Source organism: Cloeon dipterum, chromosome X, assembly GCF_949628265.1.
Source record: "Cloeon dipterum chromosome X, ieCloDipt1.1, whole genome shotgun sequence".
In the NCBI taxonomy this organism is placed as follows: domain Eukaryota; kingdom Metazoa; phylum Arthropoda; class Insecta; order Ephemeroptera; family Baetidae; genus Cloeon; species Cloeon dipterum.
This window is the reverse complement of record NC_088790.1, coordinates 21,084,844-21,105,623: the sequence shown is the minus strand read 5'-3', so window position 1 is coordinate 21,105,623 and position 20,780 is coordinate 21,084,844. Positions and strand designations below refer to the sequence as shown.

Here is a 20,780-nt window from a genome sequence, read left to right as displayed (position 1 = left end):
CCAAATATTTGGCGCTCTCACACCGGTGAATGTGTTATCGTCCGTTTGTGCGTGTGATTAAACGCAAATATTGGGAATTGAAATTCCCGGAATTCTGCGTTCTTCGGGCGGCTGGAATTTCGCACGTAACGCTTTCCCTTTATTGTTTGTCAGCCGCTACAGGGTTGGATTAAAACATTTATTAATAATTACCAGATATTCATGTATATGGATTAAGGAATTTTAGATGGGTGGCTATTTTCTGTTCATCTGATACTTTTCTGACGCCTAATAAGGAGCACGAATCACAGAATATTAAGACTTGAGTCACGCTTAAGGCCGTCTTTTGAGCCCACAACCTTCTAAACAAACCGTCTGCAATTCCTAACCCTATTAGCAATAAAAAATATTGTACATGGCTTTAGCGAACAGTAACTAAGTGGGACATAATTCAATACATGAAGTAATCTCCTGCTGCACTGAAGATGCAAGATTGAGGATCTATGCTATGATTGAAATAAATCGGATTTTCTCTAAGCAGTGGGAGATTTTTTTGTATTGAAAATGCGTAGAAATAGATCAGTCGGAAAAGCATCTATTGAATTCTATGATACTTTGATCAACTCGTATTTCTCAGAATCAGAAAGATATAAGATCAAAGTAGTGTTCCTTTTTCATACTATGATCGCGTGCCTCATAAAAAAATGGGAACTTGAAAGAACGTGTGATTATTTTATTAATGATGTATAGAATAAATTCTCCCTTCCAGTAACACCCGTGTACAACAATTTTTTGCGAAACATACAATCATGGTGTATTGTATAAAAAAAATATGTATTCATCCCAATTTTTACAGCACACCAACAATTACAAACAAGAATTGGAATGTTGTTACTAGATATTGATTTCCTTATGTGTGAAGACAAACGTTCCTATCTAGATATTTTTGTAATTTGTAAATGCCAATTTTGTGATGAAGAATTTGCTCAATTATAAAAAATAGTAATATTCCGATATTCCAAGCTTCTAAATATAAAAAGCATTCCCCAACTCTATCAAGTTTGTTATATGTTACATATTCATGTTGCTGTACACTGCAGTTGGTGTCTAATAAATATTCTAATCTAATCTAAACAATCTAATGCTAATTTCTAATAAATAAAAATCTGTATTCATCAGACTGAAACAATTCAAGTAACCAGTAATAACAAAAGTGATGCTGGGTTGGACTCACTGAAATTATTGCTATACATAAATCAAAATAATTTAATATTTGTCAACAATGGTGTGAGAGATTAAATCGATAAATCAACATCTAGGAAGACAAATAAATTAGCTCATTAGCCTTTTACCCCATTCCAATTTCTATACCCTCCATATTTAATTTATTAGGTAGTCAAGAGATTAAAATATATAGCTTTGTAAAGAACTTCATGTTTATTTTTACACTTTGCAGTTCTCGTTTCTTTAAAAATTAAGGAGTTTGAAAATAATTTCGTTCGTTTGCGCTACGACATCAGACGCAAAAAAAACGGTGTTGGGCGCAAGAAGTTTCATTTTGGCTCGAAATAAAAAATTACTGGCAATAACGCGAAATGTTCCGCGTATACACACTCTTCATTAAAACTTGGCCCCGCGCGCGCACGGCCACGCAGCTGATGAAATTTTCAAGAGGCGCACACACACACACGCACACAGACACACTATAATATACTACTTTCGGCAGGGTTGGCGCGCGCCGCACGCGAAAAAACGGCAGTTGGTTCGATCTGACACTCTTATCCGGCCGATTTCACCACCGCCGAAAACGCACCCCACCCCCGCGCGGAAGGGTTTCGAAAGCAAGACGCCGCTCACGAAAGGCAAGAGTCACGATGACGGCGGCGGTGGTGGCGGCGGCGTTCAACAAAAGCGGAAAAGAGAGGAACACACAAAGCTGCTTACCTTTGGTGCGGTCTCGTCGTGTAATGAGTCTGCTCTCGGCCGGCCCCACTGTATGTACTAGTCGGGGGTTGTTCGGGGCGCGTGCGCCCCTTCTTCGATTCGCCGCTATCGTACGCGCACAACACGAGCCAGCCAGCGAGAGAGAGAGAGAGAGAAAGAGGGATGTGGAGCCTTTGACACACACTGGGACCCTCTTCGCGAGGGGCCGTTCCCGCCTGCATAATGACCTGGAATCGAAAGAAATATAAGAGAACACACACCGTAGATGCGATAGCGTGCGCCGAGATTGTTCTTCGTCCTCGTGGGCTCGTTTTTATTGCCGTCACTATGATCGCCAAGGGTGGCTGAATGAATTGTTATTTTGCCATCGGGAACCATCATTTTTTATAGTTTTCTGCAATTAGATGCATTTTGTTGCAAGTTGTTAGGATTTATTCTATACTTTTCAAGCCATCCAAACTAAAATATATTGATATTAATCCAAGCAATAATAATGATTAGCAAAAATCAACAACTCTTTTTAAAAAGTGCGTAAAATGTTTACCTCAAGGACACGATAAAGCAATTTGTTTTGTGCCTCGCCAGCCGGACAGGCAAGATGGTAGCTGCCAGTCAGAGCGAGCATAAAGTGATAATTAAATAACTGGTCTCTATTTCGACCTGTTATTAATTTATTTTTGGCACACATGTCTTTTAATGGACAACAACCACCAAGCTGAATAATTACATACTTTTATGGTAGACAATTTAGATGAAGTTAGTTCTTTTCAATTTTTGTCAGATAAAATCATTAATTAATAAGCAATTACAAGGTTTTCGTTTCCGTTCTAATTAGGATTTCAAAAACTGTTTTGAGCTTCTGGATTATTAATTGTTTTTTAACGTTAATTAACTAATATTTGGTCTTATGAAATTTAACAACCCCAAAGAAAATTTCAGATTATGGTATTAGACAATGAGGTATGGTTTAAGCAGCTTGACATTAATATGTGATCATTCGGCAGTCAACGGTCGTTGGAAGCTAAAAATTAGATGATCATCGTAATGTCACAATCCTGAATGTAACGTTTTGAAGCAAAGTTAGCATGTGAAAATGGGGTAGAATGATGGGTAGTTTTAATCGTGAAACGTAAACTGAATCTCTTGGCAACTCTGCATACGCTACAATCATGAGTGGGACACAGTTGAATTTCGCCCTGATTCTTTTCAAACGTATTTCTTTGAAAAACGTTGACAGTAGTTATAATAATCTTCAAAAACGGAATTAACGCACGCAAAAACGTTTTTTGTGTAAATAGATCTTAGAATTTCAATTCCATGTAGTTGGTTCCAGGTCGATCGAGAGTTCTCTTTGAAAGCCACACAGAGCAACTTCATACTGCAGTTCGCTGCGGTTTGCGGCAGTGATTTTGGTTTGAAGGCATGGCACCGCTGGTAGGCTTTGATAACAAGGTGGAAATTATGTTTTCACGTTTAATTAAAATTTTTGGACGTGCTTCAACAGCACAATTTTTTTTAAAAATGTTTACTTTTGCTAAATTTATAGTTGCATACTTTTAATGAAATGTTTCGAGTTAGGTGCGTGTATCTTTTTATTGGCATTGAAGAAAACACCAATATAAATTATTTGTAAGATAGCCAATTTCTTGAAAATAAAGTTTTTTAATCAAAATCAGCCCGAAAAATAGTTCAAAAAATAACCATGCATCAAATATTCATTATATTTTTCAAAGTGGTTTTGAATAACATGTATTTCCTCATAAAACAAGTTTGAGTTTCATCTCATAATTTTTTTCGGTAAAAAACATAGCAAGAGATGAGTTAGATATTTAATGCTGAATTTCAATTTGGGTGGCACGCTCGTACTTAGAAATTGTTGGCAGGCAGCACGCATGGTTATAAATCTATTCTCTCTCCTGATTTAAATTAAAGAAAGTTAAAAAGCTGCACGGCTGTTGATTAAAAAGTTTTTCCCGTCTTTTGCTCCACTTCCCGATTATTAAGTTAATGCGACTAAAGAGAAATTTATATTATGTATATGCGGAGTGTAATACATTATTTAAATGTTTGTCCTTCAACATGTCTGCCTGCTATGAGCTCTAGTGGTATTCGTCGCCTTAAAAAGTTGTTTAACTTTAATGATGTTGATATCTGACCCTGGCAAACTGAGAGAGAGCTTCAAAATGTAAATCTAGGCAGCTGGGTCCGCGATTGCCAGCAGAATAATCCAGTCCGGAGCTTGCTCTCGCCCAAAACTATAAATCCGTAGAGCTGAGTTGGGCCGCTACCTCGAAATTCATAATTATTTACAACTTGACTAGTCCGCCAGTTTTACAGCGCTTTGAGGGCCTATAAAAAAGTTCTCCGTGCCGGCCGGGAAATTCGCTCGTGGAGTTGCTTGCTTTCCTTTTATCCTCGATAAAAAATAAATATCTGCGCGTGTGTAGATACATATGAGCATAGCGCGAACGTGGCGGGCGCATAAACACAGCCCGCTCACTTCGTCTTGCACATTATCCGCGGAGTATCAACTCGCTTTTGTGCTTTGTAACTGCCACCCTGTGGCGCAACTGTGATTTTGCGAGCCCCCAGAAATTGCCCCCGGTGGAATCTCCAGCCCTTAATGAAGTTTAAGGAATTAATACGCGCATCCTCGCTCAAAAATTTTATGCTTGAGCTCAAGGTTTGTTGCACACATGCATCTTTTTGGCAGATCGTAAAATTGTTAAAACTAGTTTGCAGGTTGGCTCCTTGGCAAGATAATTTTTTGAGAACCCGCGTTGGAATGTTTTGTTTAACTCAGTTGTTGTTAATTAACACTTATCCTTGACATTTTTTCAAAAACCTGATTTCTGTACAAATATAAGTTACGGTTTTAGCCAATAAGGTGATATTATGAAATAAAGTTTGATTTCCACGCTTGTAAAACTTTCTGTGCTTACTTCGGCTGCATGGACAGTATAATTATTGAACGTGCTGAAGATGAAATATCTAAAAACACTCAGTCCTCGAGGTTAAAAAAAATGCTTTTTTTATATACAGACGTTCAGCAGTTCAAACTTTTTAAATCAAACAGCTTGTCAATAGGGATTGCAACTCATTTTTTAATGAGTCTTGTGAGTCTTGTTTATGTCCTGTGACACGTGATTAAAAATAATGAGGTGCTTTCAATCGCCTTCATAAGCGGTGTAGCCACTTCGGCCGCTGTGGTTATTTCCCTCAAGCGCCCTTGTTACTTGCAACGTTGACGAAAACTTTTGATATCATTACGGAGGACACAAAACTGACGCCTAATTGAGTGTAATATTTTTTGCAGGAGTTCAAAATATTGCGTGACGAGAATACAACTTTCTCTACAAATTCACATTTGTGCCTTAAAATAAGCTAATTTGCTCAAAACAATTAATGAACATAAAAAACTGACGTAATAATTTTTAACTCTAGTTAAACGCAACCTCTTTGCGCACTAAACCAACACACAAAAATAATGCATTACACGCATCGTGGATGAAATAGATTTTCACCAATCACAGTCGAGCATAAACTGGATACAATCTGGTGAAACGCTGCCAGAGAGAATTAAATCTCGTTTTTATTTTGTGGTCTGATTTCCTTGAGTTACGACGATGTGCGCTTCTGATTATGAGACGAGGCCCATTTGAAATTTCCCCGTTTACGAGCCCGGTTGACTGACTTCGCAGTCGGCGTTGGAGACGAGTCGAAAATCGTTACAAGCTTAACGTCTGCTCATTATTCATTTGGCCGGATTCCATCTCTGCGTGGACGGAAATTCCATTTCTCTGCAACCTCCGTGGCAAAGAATTGGGCGCCTCTCTTGATTGGCCCCACGGAAGAGTCGTCGATCACGAAGACTGTTCGCTGCAGCAAAAGGATTATACGGACGGCTTAGCGGCGCTGAAATTTTTGGTGGTGGCAAAGCCACAAAGTGGCAATTGAGCTAACGCAAAAACTCTTTTAAAGGGATTAGCTGCCAAAATGGGAAAGTTGCGTCATTAGCGAATACTGGCGCGGCGTTATTACCAAGGTGCATGCAGGCGCAGTATAATTGCCGCCGCCGCGTTCACCAGAGAGACGAGAGCAGCAATGAAGTGCGGATTTTTCGTACGAGGCACGAGCGAGAGGGCGGAATTTCAACTTTGTAGAGCCACGTTTCAAAGCGCTTATATTCGCGACTCATTGGTCTGGATATATTTGGAGCTCATGCTTTTCTCGCATGCAACTTCCAGGCCGAGATTATTCAATGTGGCTGGGAAAAATTGGCTTCTCATGCAAATTTAAGTTGAAAAATTCATTTTATGCGCATACATTTCTTCAGTAATGTGTTTCTGAAATATTTGTCAACACTAAATAATTGTATTTTTATCTTTTTCCTCGTGGTTTGTTTTCCAAACGAGTGCTGTCTGCTGTCGGCTTGAGTCAAAAGCTAAGCACAGCATTGATTTAATCTGTTCTATTAAGTAAGTATAAATTTTTGTGGTTTGAGGATTTTGTGGAAACGCCGCATATTGCGTATTTTTCAATTTTTTAGTTTTCATGGGGTTGAAAAAAATGCAAGTCCCTATCAGGGAAAATAGCTTGAGTCAATGAACGATTCGTTATTTTTAAACTTGGGTTTAATACCCCTTCCCCTCTTGTGGTGGCTCTGGCTGTTTGTTCGCGTCTCCTACCTTTGCTCTCCTTAATACTGGCTACCCAATGTCAGAAATGGCAAAAAGTGGTTAGTTTAGTGACTCGAATTGCTCAAATTGCTCAACGGGCTGGGAGGCGCACCGGCGCCGACTCGCTACTTGCTGGTTTGCACCTTTCCAGCATGCGTGATTTGGCTTCACGGGACGAATGTCTAGCGTTTCAAAGCAGTCCTCGGTGCGGAGGCAAGTGGCCCTTGAGTGGGCGGGGTCCCTGTGCGGCCTGGTGCGCCCATGTTATCCGTTCACGGTGTTATTGGGACCCGGGTTTCAGCATTCGTGCTAGTGCAGTGCGCGCCCTTCCCGGTCCTCCGGTCCTCGGACAGGGATAAAAAGAGCAAAAAAAAAAAAAAAAAAAAAATTGTCACAACGTTTTTCAGACACCCCAGAAACTACCGTAGTTTTTACTCTTATTTCATTCATGTAGTAAAGTGCCATTCTAGTTTTTAATGTTTCTTGTATGATATTTTTGTGCTCTATTATATGGCTGTAACATAAAATCAAACTTTGTTTTCCTTTCAGACAAGAGTTTTAATAATAAAAAGTGGCCTCTGGCTTATCCACTCTGGTAACAAAAGAGAAAAGTTGTTTTGCTTGACGAGACGAGTTCAACAATTAAAAAAAAAACGACAAAGAAAAAATACGAAAAACATCCAAAATCCTGGCTAAATCAAAACTCGGGAAATTGAAAAGCCGCGCAATACTTAATTTTCAGATGGCAATGAAAAATCTGCATAAGTTAAATCATTTAACACTTTGTACGTTTTGTTCTAGTTATTTAAAAATCCATGAATCACGTTGCATTGTAGTAAATACCATATTTTTACTCGTAAATTTTGAAGTTTCAACGTCAAGGGTGCCGGCTGGTCAAAATATACCTTTTTTGGCTCCTCTGCGTAAAAGAAGGTGGAACTCAGCAAAAATGATGATAATTCTCAAGCTGTGTGTGTGTTATATTAAATTAAACTCGTTCTTCGGCCGTAAAAACATACCCCGAAAAAGGCATGTTTACTCTAGCGATAACACTTCCGCAGCGCAGTGGTGCGCTGGCATGTTTACCTGAAAAGCAATTTTTGCGAATTGCATAATGCAAAGCAAATAAAGCTCCGGGAGCGAGCGAGAGGAGAGGCTGACTCGCGTTGGCAGTTCACGAGAGAGCGAATTGAAAAACGCCTCGTCAGGCTGGAAAAAGGGGAGTTTGTTTGGGAAAGGCGCCGCTCCATTCTGCTTCGAATTTCTCTCCAGACGAGATTAGATGGCCAAAGAGCAAAGCCTCCGCGGGCTAAAGAAATACGGGGGTGAAAGGACCACCCCTTTGATCTCTCGTCCGGCTCGAGAAAGTTGTTTAATCAGCGCAGCTCAGCTTAAATTAGAAATCCGCTCAGGCCGGCTAAATTTTCAGCAAAATGGGGGAAAATGTCGAAATCACATATTTGAGCGAGGAAGCGGCGTATTTTAAAAAATTTGCAAAAATATTTCTTGTTTTAGTTCCTCCGATGACCGCTCTGGATGCGCTCGTGCATGAGCCGCGGCACAGATTCTCGCCTGCCGATGTGTTGGTGAAATTCAATTCCGAACCAGGCTGCTGTGAAAGGGGTGCGCCTCTTTTTAATGATGTGCGTGGCGTAGCGAAATAATGAGTTCGGTGAGTTTGCGAAGTGAGTCGTTGAGGTGGGGGCCATTTCCTCACTTCCCCAACAAACAATGCTAAAATGTATACGTGAATAGTGCGAGTGAAAAAATTAAAAACAGTGTAGAACGGCACAGTTTGATATTATATTCACTCAAATGAAAATATGAAGGAAATAAACTATATGCGCAATATGAAACTGTATTTGGTTCATGATTTTTTTCTTTTTAATTTGGGTCTATTTTGGCTCTGATTTTAAGAGTTTTGTCTCGTAAAATAAAAATTATAATGAACTTAAATTATTATAGTATCTGTTTGAAATTTGCTATATTTTAATTCCTCTTACAAATAGATGATTAATTCTTGAATTTCCATTTTTAATAACTTTTGGAATACATACCAGCCTTCCTCTTGAAAATTTCTATATTTACATTGGTTGAACTCCACATTTTCGGTTTCGAAAAATATATGCGACCGTGTTCCAAACTACATCCTGTTTGGCGACCGAAATTTCCACGTTTGTTAGTAAAAAAACTAGCAGTTCTAATCATGATTTCGGCTGTAGCACTGTTCGTTCTCTGGGTAAGTATAACTTGCTCTTTCTATTGCAAATCCCAACCTTCACAGTTTTCATATAAATTAACGTTGAGCGAAAGCGACCAATGTCAGCAAACGCAGTTCATGGAAGTTTACAAGAAATGTGAGATGTTTTCGGGCCAATATGATACTTTTTATTTTAAATGCGACTTCTTTGTAGCAACTGAAGGAATGTGGCGAGCGTCATCGGCACAACTATTGTGCATAAACAAGTGCAGATGGATCGAAGAAATGTCGGAGAGTTTAAAAAAGCCTTTAATGTTGCAGCGTGTGTTCGTTTCAAAAAGGATGAGAATCAATTGCTTTGAAGAAGTGAGACATAATCACCAATATATAGAGATCCGATACAGAAAAAATTATATTATTATTGTAGATTTAAATTTAAAAATGTGCACCTTTTCCTACTTTTCAGAAGCGGAAAATAGATCCTGTTTGCGAAAAATTGAGTAAAGGAAAAAGCACTCTCTGATTGATGAAAGTAAAATTAAAATGACGTTTTTCAGTTATAGGCCTCAAACTAAGTCAGCTTGCAGACCTTCCTTTATTTTACTATGGACCTCTTTTAAAGGTTGATTTAAACATAATCTAACCAGCTTTATCTCGTTTTAATTTAAATTCATATTAAGAGGACAAGGTTTGCAGCTCAAAAGTTTTGTTCTAAGCAAGGACTTCAGCTGGGACTCTCACTGACTCATTATCAGATTTTCATTGAAAATAATTTTGGTTCTGGTAAGCAATATGATTAATTAAAATATTAGTTGTTTTTTCTCACTCAGTCAAAAAATAAATTCATGTTAAAAACAGTTTGTTAAATTGTAAAAATAGGATTAGGCAAGGGCCATTTCTATGGTAATCAACGCGTTAAAACTCTACCCGGGAGAGCAAAGCCAAAATGGGCCAACACTAGTAAATCAGTTTAGTTAAAAAAAAACACGCATAATACGCCGGAGCAGTCCTTGAATGCGGACTGCATATTATCGTTCCACTCTTTCACAATTCTGTAGTCAAAAACACATACTGAGGTCAGTGTGTGGCGTGCAGCTGGTTGCTGCTATCATTGTAGACTATATTGTTATGCTGGAAGAGATAGGAGCTTTTGATGATTCTGCGGTGGAACGTGGCGCCCGTAAATAAAACGCTATAGGCCCGATTCTACACTCTAACCATTTTCTCAGTATCCGTTTTCAACCATTTTTTCTTCAACATTTTTCACCTCAAAAATGTTTAGATGATTCCTTTTGGATTTCCGACTTGAGAAGTGTGAAAGATATCTCCAAAAACCGCACCACAATTGCATGCATGGCAGCTTTTTTGTAAGATAATTAATTTAGTTGCTTTTTATGTAGTTTAATTATATGAAACCAGAGAAAAGGGAGAAATAAAAATGAAGACCGTTCCGTGCAGTGAGAGCTTGGGATTTGTGTGTTCCTTACCGGAAATTTGCCACGGTGATGTTTGTGTGTCTAAATGCCTTGCTGATGAAAATACGACCCTGTGCATGTCATCGGCACCTTCAGTAAATTAAACTGATAATTTTAACTCTTCAATTGATTAAATTTTCTGTAGAGTTTAGAAGAGCATTGCATCCCAGAATGCAAACAGATTGATTGTGCAGACGAAGTAATATTTGCAAAAACTTACATCGTAAGTTTTAATAAATGTAAAAAATTTTCAGGGCGGAGAGAAATTTGGATTTAGTAAGAATTCAACAACACCTCTATTAATAAAAAAAGGAATTAATTTTTAAAAGGAGGGAAAAAAGAACTTCTATCAATGTGTGATAAGAGTTTACACATTTCCAAGGAAACAGTAAGTAAATTTTCCAAATAAAAATAGGCTATTGACTAATTATGGAGTCCAGTTTAGATTTAGAGGCGCTAATTTGTACTGTTGCGCAAAGCATATGCAACTTCTCAACATAGCCAGTTTGGAGACAAAATTGTGCTTGTCCAAACAGCTGAATCGTAACTAAATAATTATTTTTAAATGGGTCAGAGATGATTATTAGCTTTTAGTTAGCGCATCAGAGCAATTTTGGACTTCAGGCAGGGCGGACAATTGCAATAAAACATATGCGTGGTGCGGATCTGGTGAAAAAGAGGAGATCAATTTCGATATTCTTGGCTGGAAGAAACCTGAATCTTCTGCTGGAAGAGGATGCATTGTAGCCAATTTTGAAAAAACTGGGAACTTCACAGAAATAAAGGCGAAGTACGAAGATTGCCAAACAAAAAATAAATACAGAGTCATCTGCGAGGTGAAACCTTTATGCCTTATTACAAACACAAATAATTTAGAAACCCTACAGCGCGATCCTCCATCAAAGTGTACCAACACACGATGTCCAATGTTGAGATGCGAGGAAGAAGTGAGTCTCAATATTGGTTGAAAAGTTGAGAACTGTCATTCTTTTTTGGTCATCAGAAACAGCAAACCACGGGAATTGATGTCACTCGCCTCTCGAACGTAAAGGTTTGGAAATCAAAGGGAAAAGAAATTAGAGCAGACCTCAATAAGGTCAGTATACAAGATATTATAAGAAATCGTTGAAAAAAAATATCAAAATTTTCAGTTATCATACTACACTTTTCAAAAATATGGGTGCGCAGCCAATTTCCCAATGCTTTCTTTGGAATCCAAGAAAAAAATGGATTTTGTTATTAAGTTAATTAGAAGTATTATATTTTCCAGCTCAATATTGAGGCTGATTAAGCAGTGTATTCAATACTAGGTGAACCGGCAAAGCTGCCTTTTGGAAAATACTTTCTCTCAGCAGTCTCTATCGGCTGTCCGTCTGTGATAAGGTGGTGCAACTGGAAGGACAACCCCTTGCTGGAGAATGATAGCTACCTATCTTGGTATAAAGGGGAACCCTCGGCCGACCCTACCAAAGAATGCGTTGCAGTAGATTACTCAGACACACCACCCTATTTTACACTCTTTAAAGTTGAATGTAATGCAGCGGGAATCAGTAATTTAGCAGAATCGAGTGAAAACTGCACAAAAACCTCTTGTTTCTATCTAAAAGGACTCTAAACTGAGGAACTCAAACCTAAGACACCGTTTGGATGCGAAACTGAAGCAAACATTTTTCTGAGATAGCTTGAAATAATCAGTATATTGTAATAAACACTTTGTAGCTCCCTTTATAAATATTTACACACCTGTATGATTATTGTTATTTCAGCCCTAATCACTAGTATTCAATTATAACTTGGACCAATTTTAGATAAAAACTAAATCCTTATTTTCCATCTCAAAAAAACAAATTGATTTACTTTGTAATTTTACTGTGGAGACGTATCCACATTTCCAAGAAACACAGGTCCAATTTTTTTCAATTAATTGAAGGTAAGATGGTCTGCACGGATAAAAGCTTGGCTTGTCAACAAAAGCACAAATAAAACAACCTCCTTTAGTTAGCGTTTCAAGTTTTCATTTAAAATTTGTTGAATTTTTAAATTATCTACAAAGTTAAACCCATGTGAGGGGTACTCTCAGAGGGAGAAATTTGGCCGCTGCGGATGGGTAAAACCGCATTGTTTACTTGGAAAATAATAAAACAAGAAACTTCAGTAAAAAATTGAGTCGTAATCAAACATCCTCGCTTCTCAAATTTCTTCCCCCAGTGGCCCTACGCCAAAAACTGTCAGAGGACGTGCAAGAAGATAAATTAACTTATCACTCTCCTTTTCCTCTGCGAATCAACAGCCTCGCACCAGTGAGCGGAACGCACCCACCCCGCAGTAATGAAAATAATAACACGGCACGCGTAGCGCCGAGCGCGAGCGGAGTCTGCGCCAACTCTGCAACCGGCTTGGAGCTGTCGTGCAGCGGGCTTCATACTAGCAGTGGCTGTGAAGAGGCCCGGCCAGCATGCGAGCAACCCTGCTGGCGTCCCTTGTGGCCCTGGGCCTGCTGGGCCCCAGCCCTGGCGCCACCGACAAGATTCCGATAGGTGAGTTAAATGCTTACCCAATATTGTTCAAATGGAGTGATTTAATTTCCCGGGATAAATTCGGCTTGTTGCCGTGTGCGTGGGGGGCTTCTATTTGAACTCCCGTGGTGAGGGGCTCTTTATTATGACCACACCTTTGCTTTTGTTTTTGTCCCTTGCGAGATGAGCCTGTCACGCTTTGCATGATGAAAATAATGACCCTCATCCGGCTTTCTAGCAATGCGTGCATCAATTATTGCGCCATGTTCCAGTTGCACCGCAGTGAAAATACTATTTTTGCTAGTTGTACTGGATATTTTAACAGGAAGTTAACTGTTCTGATGAATGTTTCCTAATACAATAATTTGATTTTTTAAATTAAAATAACATATAATTTCTGATAAAAGCGAAACCTTAATGAAATTAAACCGCTTATCAATTTAACAACAGATTAAAATCTTCATCATCAGGGAACAAAATTTTCCTGGAATATTGATGATTTTGAAAGGATAATGTACCATTGATAAGTTGAAAATATATTCATAGTATGTTGTTTATCCTTTTTAAGCATTCATCGCCTCAATAAGGAATTTCCTCCTGCCTTTTTTGCGTCTTCCATAATTCAATTCAGAATGCATCTCTCAGACAGCCAACTGCAAAGTCGGGAGCAGAGAGCAATCTTTCCCAGCATCTGGTCCAATTCCCACAGACGACGGCTATTTAATTTTCAATCTGCCCGAGACAAAGCTAAAGGAAAGCCGTTGACTTAATAGAAAACGAGGAGCCAAGTCCTACAAACGTACACAAAAGCGGAGAACGTTAGAATCGAATTTTTGCACGTCACAAACACACACACACACACACACACACACACACACACACACACACACACACACATTGCAAGTGAGAATAATGAGCCGGCGCCGTATCTGTGGAAACAGACACAGCATCTTCGCATCGTGAGAGCACAAAGTCAGTAGAGGGTATTGATCTAGCTTCACAGAGAAAAAGCGGCTCTCGCAGGACGGGCCGTATTGATCCTCGCGCAGCATCCGAGCAGGCGCATGTGTCCTGTGTGGATAGCTTCTGTTTATGATGTTCGGCCGCTTGTCGGCTGGATTATTCGCTTTCACGCCTCACAGAGCAATTAAGCTGCCTAATTCTTGCAGCCAATCAAGCGCAATTCAACTCATCATCACTGCCACATTCATCATGATAACTATTCCAGGGATCTCAATATTGAACATGAATTCTCGTGGAATAATATAGTACATTTTATCTAAGAAAATCAAAAGTTAATAATATACACAAGCTAATCTCGAGAGTGTATTATGACGGAGAAAGTTATGTCATGAATATCCCCGCTATTAGTAATAAAAAAGGAAATAAATCTCTCTCATGTCTAATATTCCTCAGCTTTTTTCATTTCTCCGTTCATCCAATATCCGGTTTTTCGCTTTACCCCTAATGGCAATCGATGGCTTTTCCGATTCCAGGTGCAATTTTCGAGCAAGGAACAGAAGAAGTGCAAGCGGCTTTCAAATACGCTATGCTGCAGCACAACCAGAACATCACGGCCCGACGTTTCGAGCTGCAAGCCTACGTCGACGTTATTAACACGGCTGACGCTTTCAAGTTGTCAAGGATAAGTAAGTTAATTAGATCATCTCTAGATGAGCTCTTTGCGCTCGGGCTAAGTGGCTTTATTTCCCGTGCAGGAAAGAATATTATGCTGCTTAAATCTTAGGAATAAAAAAATTATTTTTGAGCTGAAAGTCATTTTCATTAATTTTTTAAATTTATTAACATTAAATCAGTCGTTCCATCTCAGTTTGCTCGCAGTTTTCACGCGGCGTCTTCCTAATGCTCGGCGCCGTGAACCCCGACTCATTTGACACGCTCCACTCGTACGCCAACACCTTCCAAATGCCCTTCGTGACGCCGTGGTTCCCTGAAAAGGTGCTGGCGCCCAGTTCCGGCCTCTTGGACCACGCGATCTCGATGCGGCCCGATTACCACAAAGCCATCATTGACGTCATCAGGTACTATGGCTGGAGGAAGATCATCTACTTGTACGACTCCCACGACGGTGAGTGAGCCCAATAGTAGTTTAACAACGCTCTCTCTCCCCCTTATGTACCCTCAGGATGCAATTTACATCAGAAATATATAACGTCTGCCTTTGAAAGCGCAATATGATATGAAAAGATATCAAGCACATGACGTACATATCTCTATTATAATAATACCCACTGGCACTTTTATACCAGGTTTACTGCGGCTGCAGCAGATTTATCAAGGATTGCAGCCGGGCAACGACTCCATCCAAGTTGAGACCGTCAAGCGCTTGCAAAATGTATCCGACGCGATCAATTTCCTGCACAACATCGAGGAACTGAGCAGGTCTGTAAAGTGGATTTATGAATAATATTTTCCATGATTGATCCGCGTTGTATTTTTCTGATAAGGTGGACGCCAAAGTACATTGTGCTCGATTGTCCGACGGAAATGGCCAAGGAAATTGTCGTCTCGCACGTGAGGGATATCACCCTTGGAAAGCGGACTTATCACTACCTCCTAAGCGGTCTCGTGAGTTTTTCTGACCATTAAAATACTATCACCATAAACAAAATATTTTTCTTTAGATCATGGATGATCGATGGGAGAGCGAAGTGATTGAATATGGCGCCATCAATATCACCGGTTTTCGAATCGTGGATACGAGCAGGAGGTACGTTCGCGAATTTCTGGAAGGCTGGCGCAAAGTGGAGTCTGGAATTCAATCTAACACCGGCACTGCGATCCAGCGTGACACAATTTCGGTAAGATTTCCTCCTTTAGTTCGAAGTGACACAGAATGATAATTTTTCGCCCAATAGGCTCAGGCAGCTTTGATGTACGATGCCGTGTCTGTCATGATTGAAGTGTTCAACAAGTTGCTGCGGAAGAAACCAGACATGTTCCGCTCCAACGTGCGCCGAGGGCAAGTGTTCAACAATGGCAGCCGCGGACTCGAGTGCAACTACAGCAAGAACTGGGTCACTCCATGGGAGCATGGGGATAAAATCTCAAGATTCTTGCGAAAGGTAACTTGAGCAACACGAGTGGAGAAATTTTCATTCATGTAATTGGCAGGTTGAGCTTGACGGGCTGACCGGCGAAATCCGCTTTAGCGAGGATGGCAGACGGACCAACTACACGCTGCACGTGATGGAGATGACAGTCAACAGCGCCATGGTCAAGGTAAGCCCACTTTCTGAGCACGTCCTTGAGACGGTCCTTCTATAAAACACTTGCTTACTTTTGCAGGTAGCAGAATGGACCGACGAAAAAGGATTCACACCTGTCGCTGCCAAATACGTGCGGCTAAAACCATTTGCTGAGATCGAGCGCAACAGAACTTACATCGTTACTACGATCGAAGTTAGTTTATTCTATTTTAATTAGTAAAAACGAAAAATATATCTTGTTCTGTTGCTCCAAAATTTCACATTAATCCAGAGAATGCAACCTGCTGAACACATATGTTGTGCAGGTTGCCTACTCCAGAATTTGACATGACTGTTTATCACTTGTAGGAAGCACCATACATCATGATGAAAACAACAGAACCCGGCGAGGTGCTGACAGGCAATGATCGATTTGAAGGTTACTGCAAAGACCTGGCTGATTTAATCGCCAAAAAGCTTGACATCAGATGTGAGTGTAGCAAATTTAATATTTTCATTACTTATATTCCCTCGATGTACAGATGAGCTGCGGATTGTTAAAGACGGATATTACGGTTCCGAAAATTCTGACGTGAAAGGAGGCTGGGACGGCATGGTAGGAGAATTAGTGAGAAAGGTATGAAAATATATCAAATCCTAAAAAAAATCTTTATCGTTGACTGTTTACAAATTATCTCCATTTATACAAAAGGAAGCAGATATAGCGGTCGCAGCTCTGACCATTACAAGAGCCAGGGAGCGGGTTCTCGACTTTTCAGAGCACTTCATGGATCTGGGCATCTCGATCATGATAAAAAAGCCAGCAAAACAGGCGCCCGGGGTGTTCAGTTTTATGCTTCCGTTTGGCCGGGAGGTGTGGGCTGCTATTTTTTGCGCCTACCTCTTCGTCACGTGCGTCATGTACATTGCCCACTGCTGGAGGCAAACCGTCGCCAAACCAAGGGTGAATATCACTCGAGTCCACGACTTTGATCTTGCGCAAAACCTAATAATTCAGCTGGGTTTGCGGCTTAAGATCAATTTATGGATGATGCACATAATCAGCAAAATGAAAATTGTTCTTTGGAATAAAGAACAATTAAATTATTTAGTAGCATTTACAAAAATTGAGTCTGTTGTAAACTTTTCTTTTGCTGATTTTCATGCGATATTCGAGTGAAATTAATATATTTCAAATGTGCACACATAAATTTAGAGAACGCGGTACGTGCAGCAAATGGGCTGGGTGGCCATCGCCTCGTCCATCAGCCACCAGTTCAGCTTGAAAAACTGCCTGTGGTTCGCGCTGGCGAGCGCCTTCAAGCAGGGCAACGCCATTCTGCCCAGGTAGCCAACCGATTCTGATTGTCGTGCGTTCTTTCGTGTTGCAGGAGGCAGACATTGCGATCGCCAGCATGACCATCACCTCGGAGAGGGAGCGCGTAATCGACTTCAGCAAGCCATTCATGTCGCTAGGCATTTCCATCATGATCAAAAAGCCGGTGAAACAAAAGCCCGGCGTGTTCAGCTTCCTTAACCCCCTGTCCAAGGAGATTTGGGTGTGTGTCATTTTCTCCTATATCGGGGTCAGTGTTGTCCTCTTCATCGTGTCGCGGTTCAGCCCATACGAGTGGAGGGTGGAGGAGACGCTGGCTGGCACGGCCGTGGCCAACGACTTCAGTCTGCTGAACAGTTTTTGGTTCTCGCTCGGCGCCTTCATGCAGCAGGGATGCGACATATCACCTAGGTACTACCCACACACAAATTGTACTTTCCAGCTGTAGGCTTTTTGCTTTACTTTCGATGTTTTGAATGCTGCATTCCTGTAACAGGTTGAGGGCTTTGCAAATTTCCCTGATGGGAAACAAATTAAATAACTCGAATAAAGCCTGCTTTTTTATCAATATCGTCAGCATACACCCAAAATCTCCTTGGATTTAGCATAATTTAAAACGCTGTTAGCGCATCAGCTCTGGCTTTGCTGCTCCCTCTCAGAGAAAAGTAGTGGTTTTGGGTGCAGGATCCTTTCTGCTCTTGCTTGTATCTAGTAATGCATGAAGCAGCGCTTGTGTATTACAAAATTAGTCTTATACCGGCTGTCAAATCGAGTCTAACACGTCCTCGAATTTCCTTTGACAGATCGATATCAGGGCGGATAGTGGGGAGTGTCTGGTGGTTCTTCACCCTGATTCTGATCTCATCATACACCGCCAACTTGGCCGCCTTCCTCACCGTTGAGCGAATGGTCGCCCCAATTAACTCTCCAGAAGACTTGGCATCGCAGACGGAAGTGGAGTACGGAACCCTGTACCAAGGCTCAACCTGGGACTTTTTCAGGGTAAGTTAGAGTCCCATGACTATTTTTAGAGCGATTTTCAGTTGTTTTTCGTTCAACACTAAAAAGTCGTAGAACATTTTTGTTAAACCATTTAAGGTTCAACCAGGATATAAAAAAATCAAATTAATTCTAAATTAATCTGAAATAGCTGATAGAGCACTGAACTTAAAAAAAATTATCCATTCTCTATATCCTGAAACTCTTTAGAGACAGTTTTTAACCAGCATAGCTAAATTGCATTTTTAATTTGGAAATGTGGGTTTCACACCGCAGTTTATTGATTTTGTAAAAAAGGTGCAAAATTCTGCACAAATTTATACCGCAGCTCTTTAGTTTTTAAAATGGCAAAAACAACTTTATTTTTGTTGCATCAAGTTTTTGTGGGAGTCCCACCCCGAGATACCCTAACATAGAGAATAAAAACCACTCTCAAAAAGCTGGCAATGGTTGCTCGCTTGGTAAACGCACTGCAGTTTAGCGGTTAATAAAGAAGTTGATTTGAACCTCCAAAAAAGTGCATAGACTTTTGACGCCACATTTAAACAAAATTTATTTCTCATTTTAGCGGTCGCAAATCACTCTCTACAGCAAGATGTGGGAATTCATGAACTCGAGGAAACACGTCTTCGTGAAGACCTACGAAGAGGGCATCCGCAGGGTCCGCCACTCCAAGGGCAAGTATGCTTTACTGATCGAGTCGCCCACAAACGATTACATCAACGAGAGAGAGCCATGCGACACCATGAAGGTCGGACGCAATTTGGACGCCAAAGGGTTTGGCGTTGCCACCCCTCTCGGCTCACCCCTCAGGGACGGAATCAACCTGGCCGTGTTGTCACTGAAGGAAAATGGTGAACTGGCGAAGCTGAAGAACAAGTGGTGGTACGACCGTACGGAATGCAGACACGACAACAAACAGGTGAGACACTTTTGAAAAAGATTAAATCTTAAAATGGTCGTTATGCAGAATTTTTTTCAAACCATTTCAAGTTCAACCAGGATATTAAAAAAATTAATTAATTCTAAATCAATCTGAAATAGCTGACTGAGCTGAAACTGTAAAAAAATTATCCATTCTCTAAATCCTGAAACACTTTAGAGACAGTTTTAATTTAGCCATGGTGCTGCAGCACAGATAAATTGCATTTTGAATTTGGAAATGTGAGTTTCACACTGCAGTTTATTTATTTTGTATAAAAAGGTGCAAAATTCTGCACAAATTTATATCACAACTCTTAGTTTTTAAAACAACTTTTATTTTTGTGGCATTAATTCCAAATGGTAGTTTTTGCAGCTATAGTAAAAATGAAAATTTCCTCGTGTTTTCCCAGGATGCCGCCCGAAATGAATTGTCCCTCAGCAACGTGGCTGGAATATTTTACATTTTGATCGGTGGATTAGTGCTCGCCATGGGAGTCGCACTTTTAGAATTCTGCTACAAGTCGCAGGTGGAAGCTGGTCGAGCAAAGGTAAAAAAGGAGCCATTTTTCTTTCCACTAGAGCCTTTGACACACGGCTCTTTTCACTTTGCGATAGATCCCCCTGTCAGACGCGATGAAGGCAAAGGCTCGGCTCACAATAGGCGGATCGCGGGACTATGACAACGGTCAACTTTTCGGAGAACCGTCATAAATCATCGGCTGAAGATGGGAATTTTGACAGTGTCCCTTCAAGAACACAAGATATAATAATATCACGCACAGTGCGTCTGCATTGTTAAATATCACGTCAAAACAGGATAAAAAGTGATTGGCTTGAGGGTGATACACAACTTTAAATCTATGGAAATTTAAAAAATTTGGTGAAAACCTAAAATTCCATTTGTGCCAATCACTTGTCTTATGTTTTAATCAGTGGAATGTTCGGTCCTGGATCTTCTCTGAGAAAATTAACTGTCGCAGATGTTTTTGAGAGATGTACTACTTCTTGGGAAATTTAAGACCTTCTGGAATTGTGTAGCATATTACATTGAGTGCGAATGGTCGAGTGTGCGAGAAGTGGTTTGCATTTTAAACCCTTCAGGTTCAATAGATCATTTTGACAGTTGTGAACATGTCTGTATGTTTAAAAGGAAAATTTTAATCACAAAACGTTAAACTAAACACATTATAGGTGTTAGAGAATAAAAATTAAAAATAAAACAAAATCATTAAACTTAAGATGGTGTTTGTAAAAAATGTGCAATAAAATTTCGTAATATATATACTACTTGTTGACGTAAAAGACAAATTCCCGATTTTTATTTGCAGCGCATAAGATTATATAATAAAATTGTCAAATCAATTATATAAAAGAATTGATTATTTTTACCTCGGCTAAATTAAAAAAAAAATAACACAGAATTGAGTAACTCTCGCAATAATTTAAAAGACGATATAGATTCCGAAATTTTCGCAAAAAAACGTTATAAAACTGCATCGCCGATTATTCCCATTTTTTA

At 40.0% G+C, this 20,780-nt stretch overlaps 3 protein-coding genes across 5 annotated transcripts in view; 2 read left to right on the top strand and 1 right to left on the bottom strand.

Moving 5' to 3' along the window:
- The window catches only part of Lar (tyrosine-protein phosphatase Lar), an 80,953-nt gene extending 78,864 nt beyond the window's left edge, over positions 1–2,089 (bottom strand). Inside the window, exon 1 of one of the 2 annotated variants that reach the window (XM_065492433.1) lies at positions 1,924–2,089. The gene's annotated coding sequence lies outside the window, so the exon portion shown is untranslated. The remainder of the gene's footprint in view (positions 1–1,923) is intronic. The other variant, XM_065492434.1, reaches the window with a different exon arrangement.
- Positions 2,090–10,579: 8,490 nt separating this feature from the next.
- Positions 10,580–11,892, top strand: LOC135945380 (uncharacterized). Its single transcript, XM_065493014.1, has 6 exons — positions 10,580–10,665; positions 10,718–10,820; positions 10,872–11,224; positions 11,281–11,373; positions 11,429–11,531; positions 11,588–11,892. Exons 1-6 carry the CDS (start codon positions 10,630–10,632, stop codon positions 11,890–11,892), a joined length of 993 nt encoding a protein of 330 aa, XP_065349086.1. The 5' UTR covers positions 10,580–10,629.
- A 791-nt stretch (positions 11,893–12,683) lies between these two features.
- LOC135945394 (glutamate receptor 1-like) lies at positions 12,684–20,602 on the top strand. 2 transcript variants are annotated; one of them, XM_065493063.1, is made up of 17 exons: positions 12,684–12,814; positions 14,290–14,442; positions 14,625–14,882; positions 15,064–15,196; positions 15,262–15,382; positions 15,439–15,615; positions 15,673–15,879; positions 15,929–16,036; positions 16,103–16,216; positions 16,372–16,492; positions 16,545–16,639; positions 16,715–16,966; positions 17,219–17,349; positions 18,142–18,340; positions 18,906–19,259; positions 19,672–19,809; positions 19,877–20,602. In XM_065493063.1, exons 1-17 carry the CDS (start codon positions 12,733–12,735, stop codon positions 19,970–19,972), a joined length of 2,739 nt encoding a protein of 912 aa, XP_065349135.1. In that variant the 5' UTR covers positions 12,684–12,732; the 3' UTR covers positions 19,973–20,602. The 2 variants fall into 2 exon arrangements, with proteins under 2 accessions (XP_065349135.1, XP_065349136.1); XM_065493064.1 differs by lacking the exons at positions 16,715–16,966; positions 17,219–17,349 and adding an exon at positions 17,394–17,749 and having other exon boundaries at positions 19,877–20,600.
- The last annotated feature ends 178 nt before the right edge of the window (positions 20,603–20,780 follow it).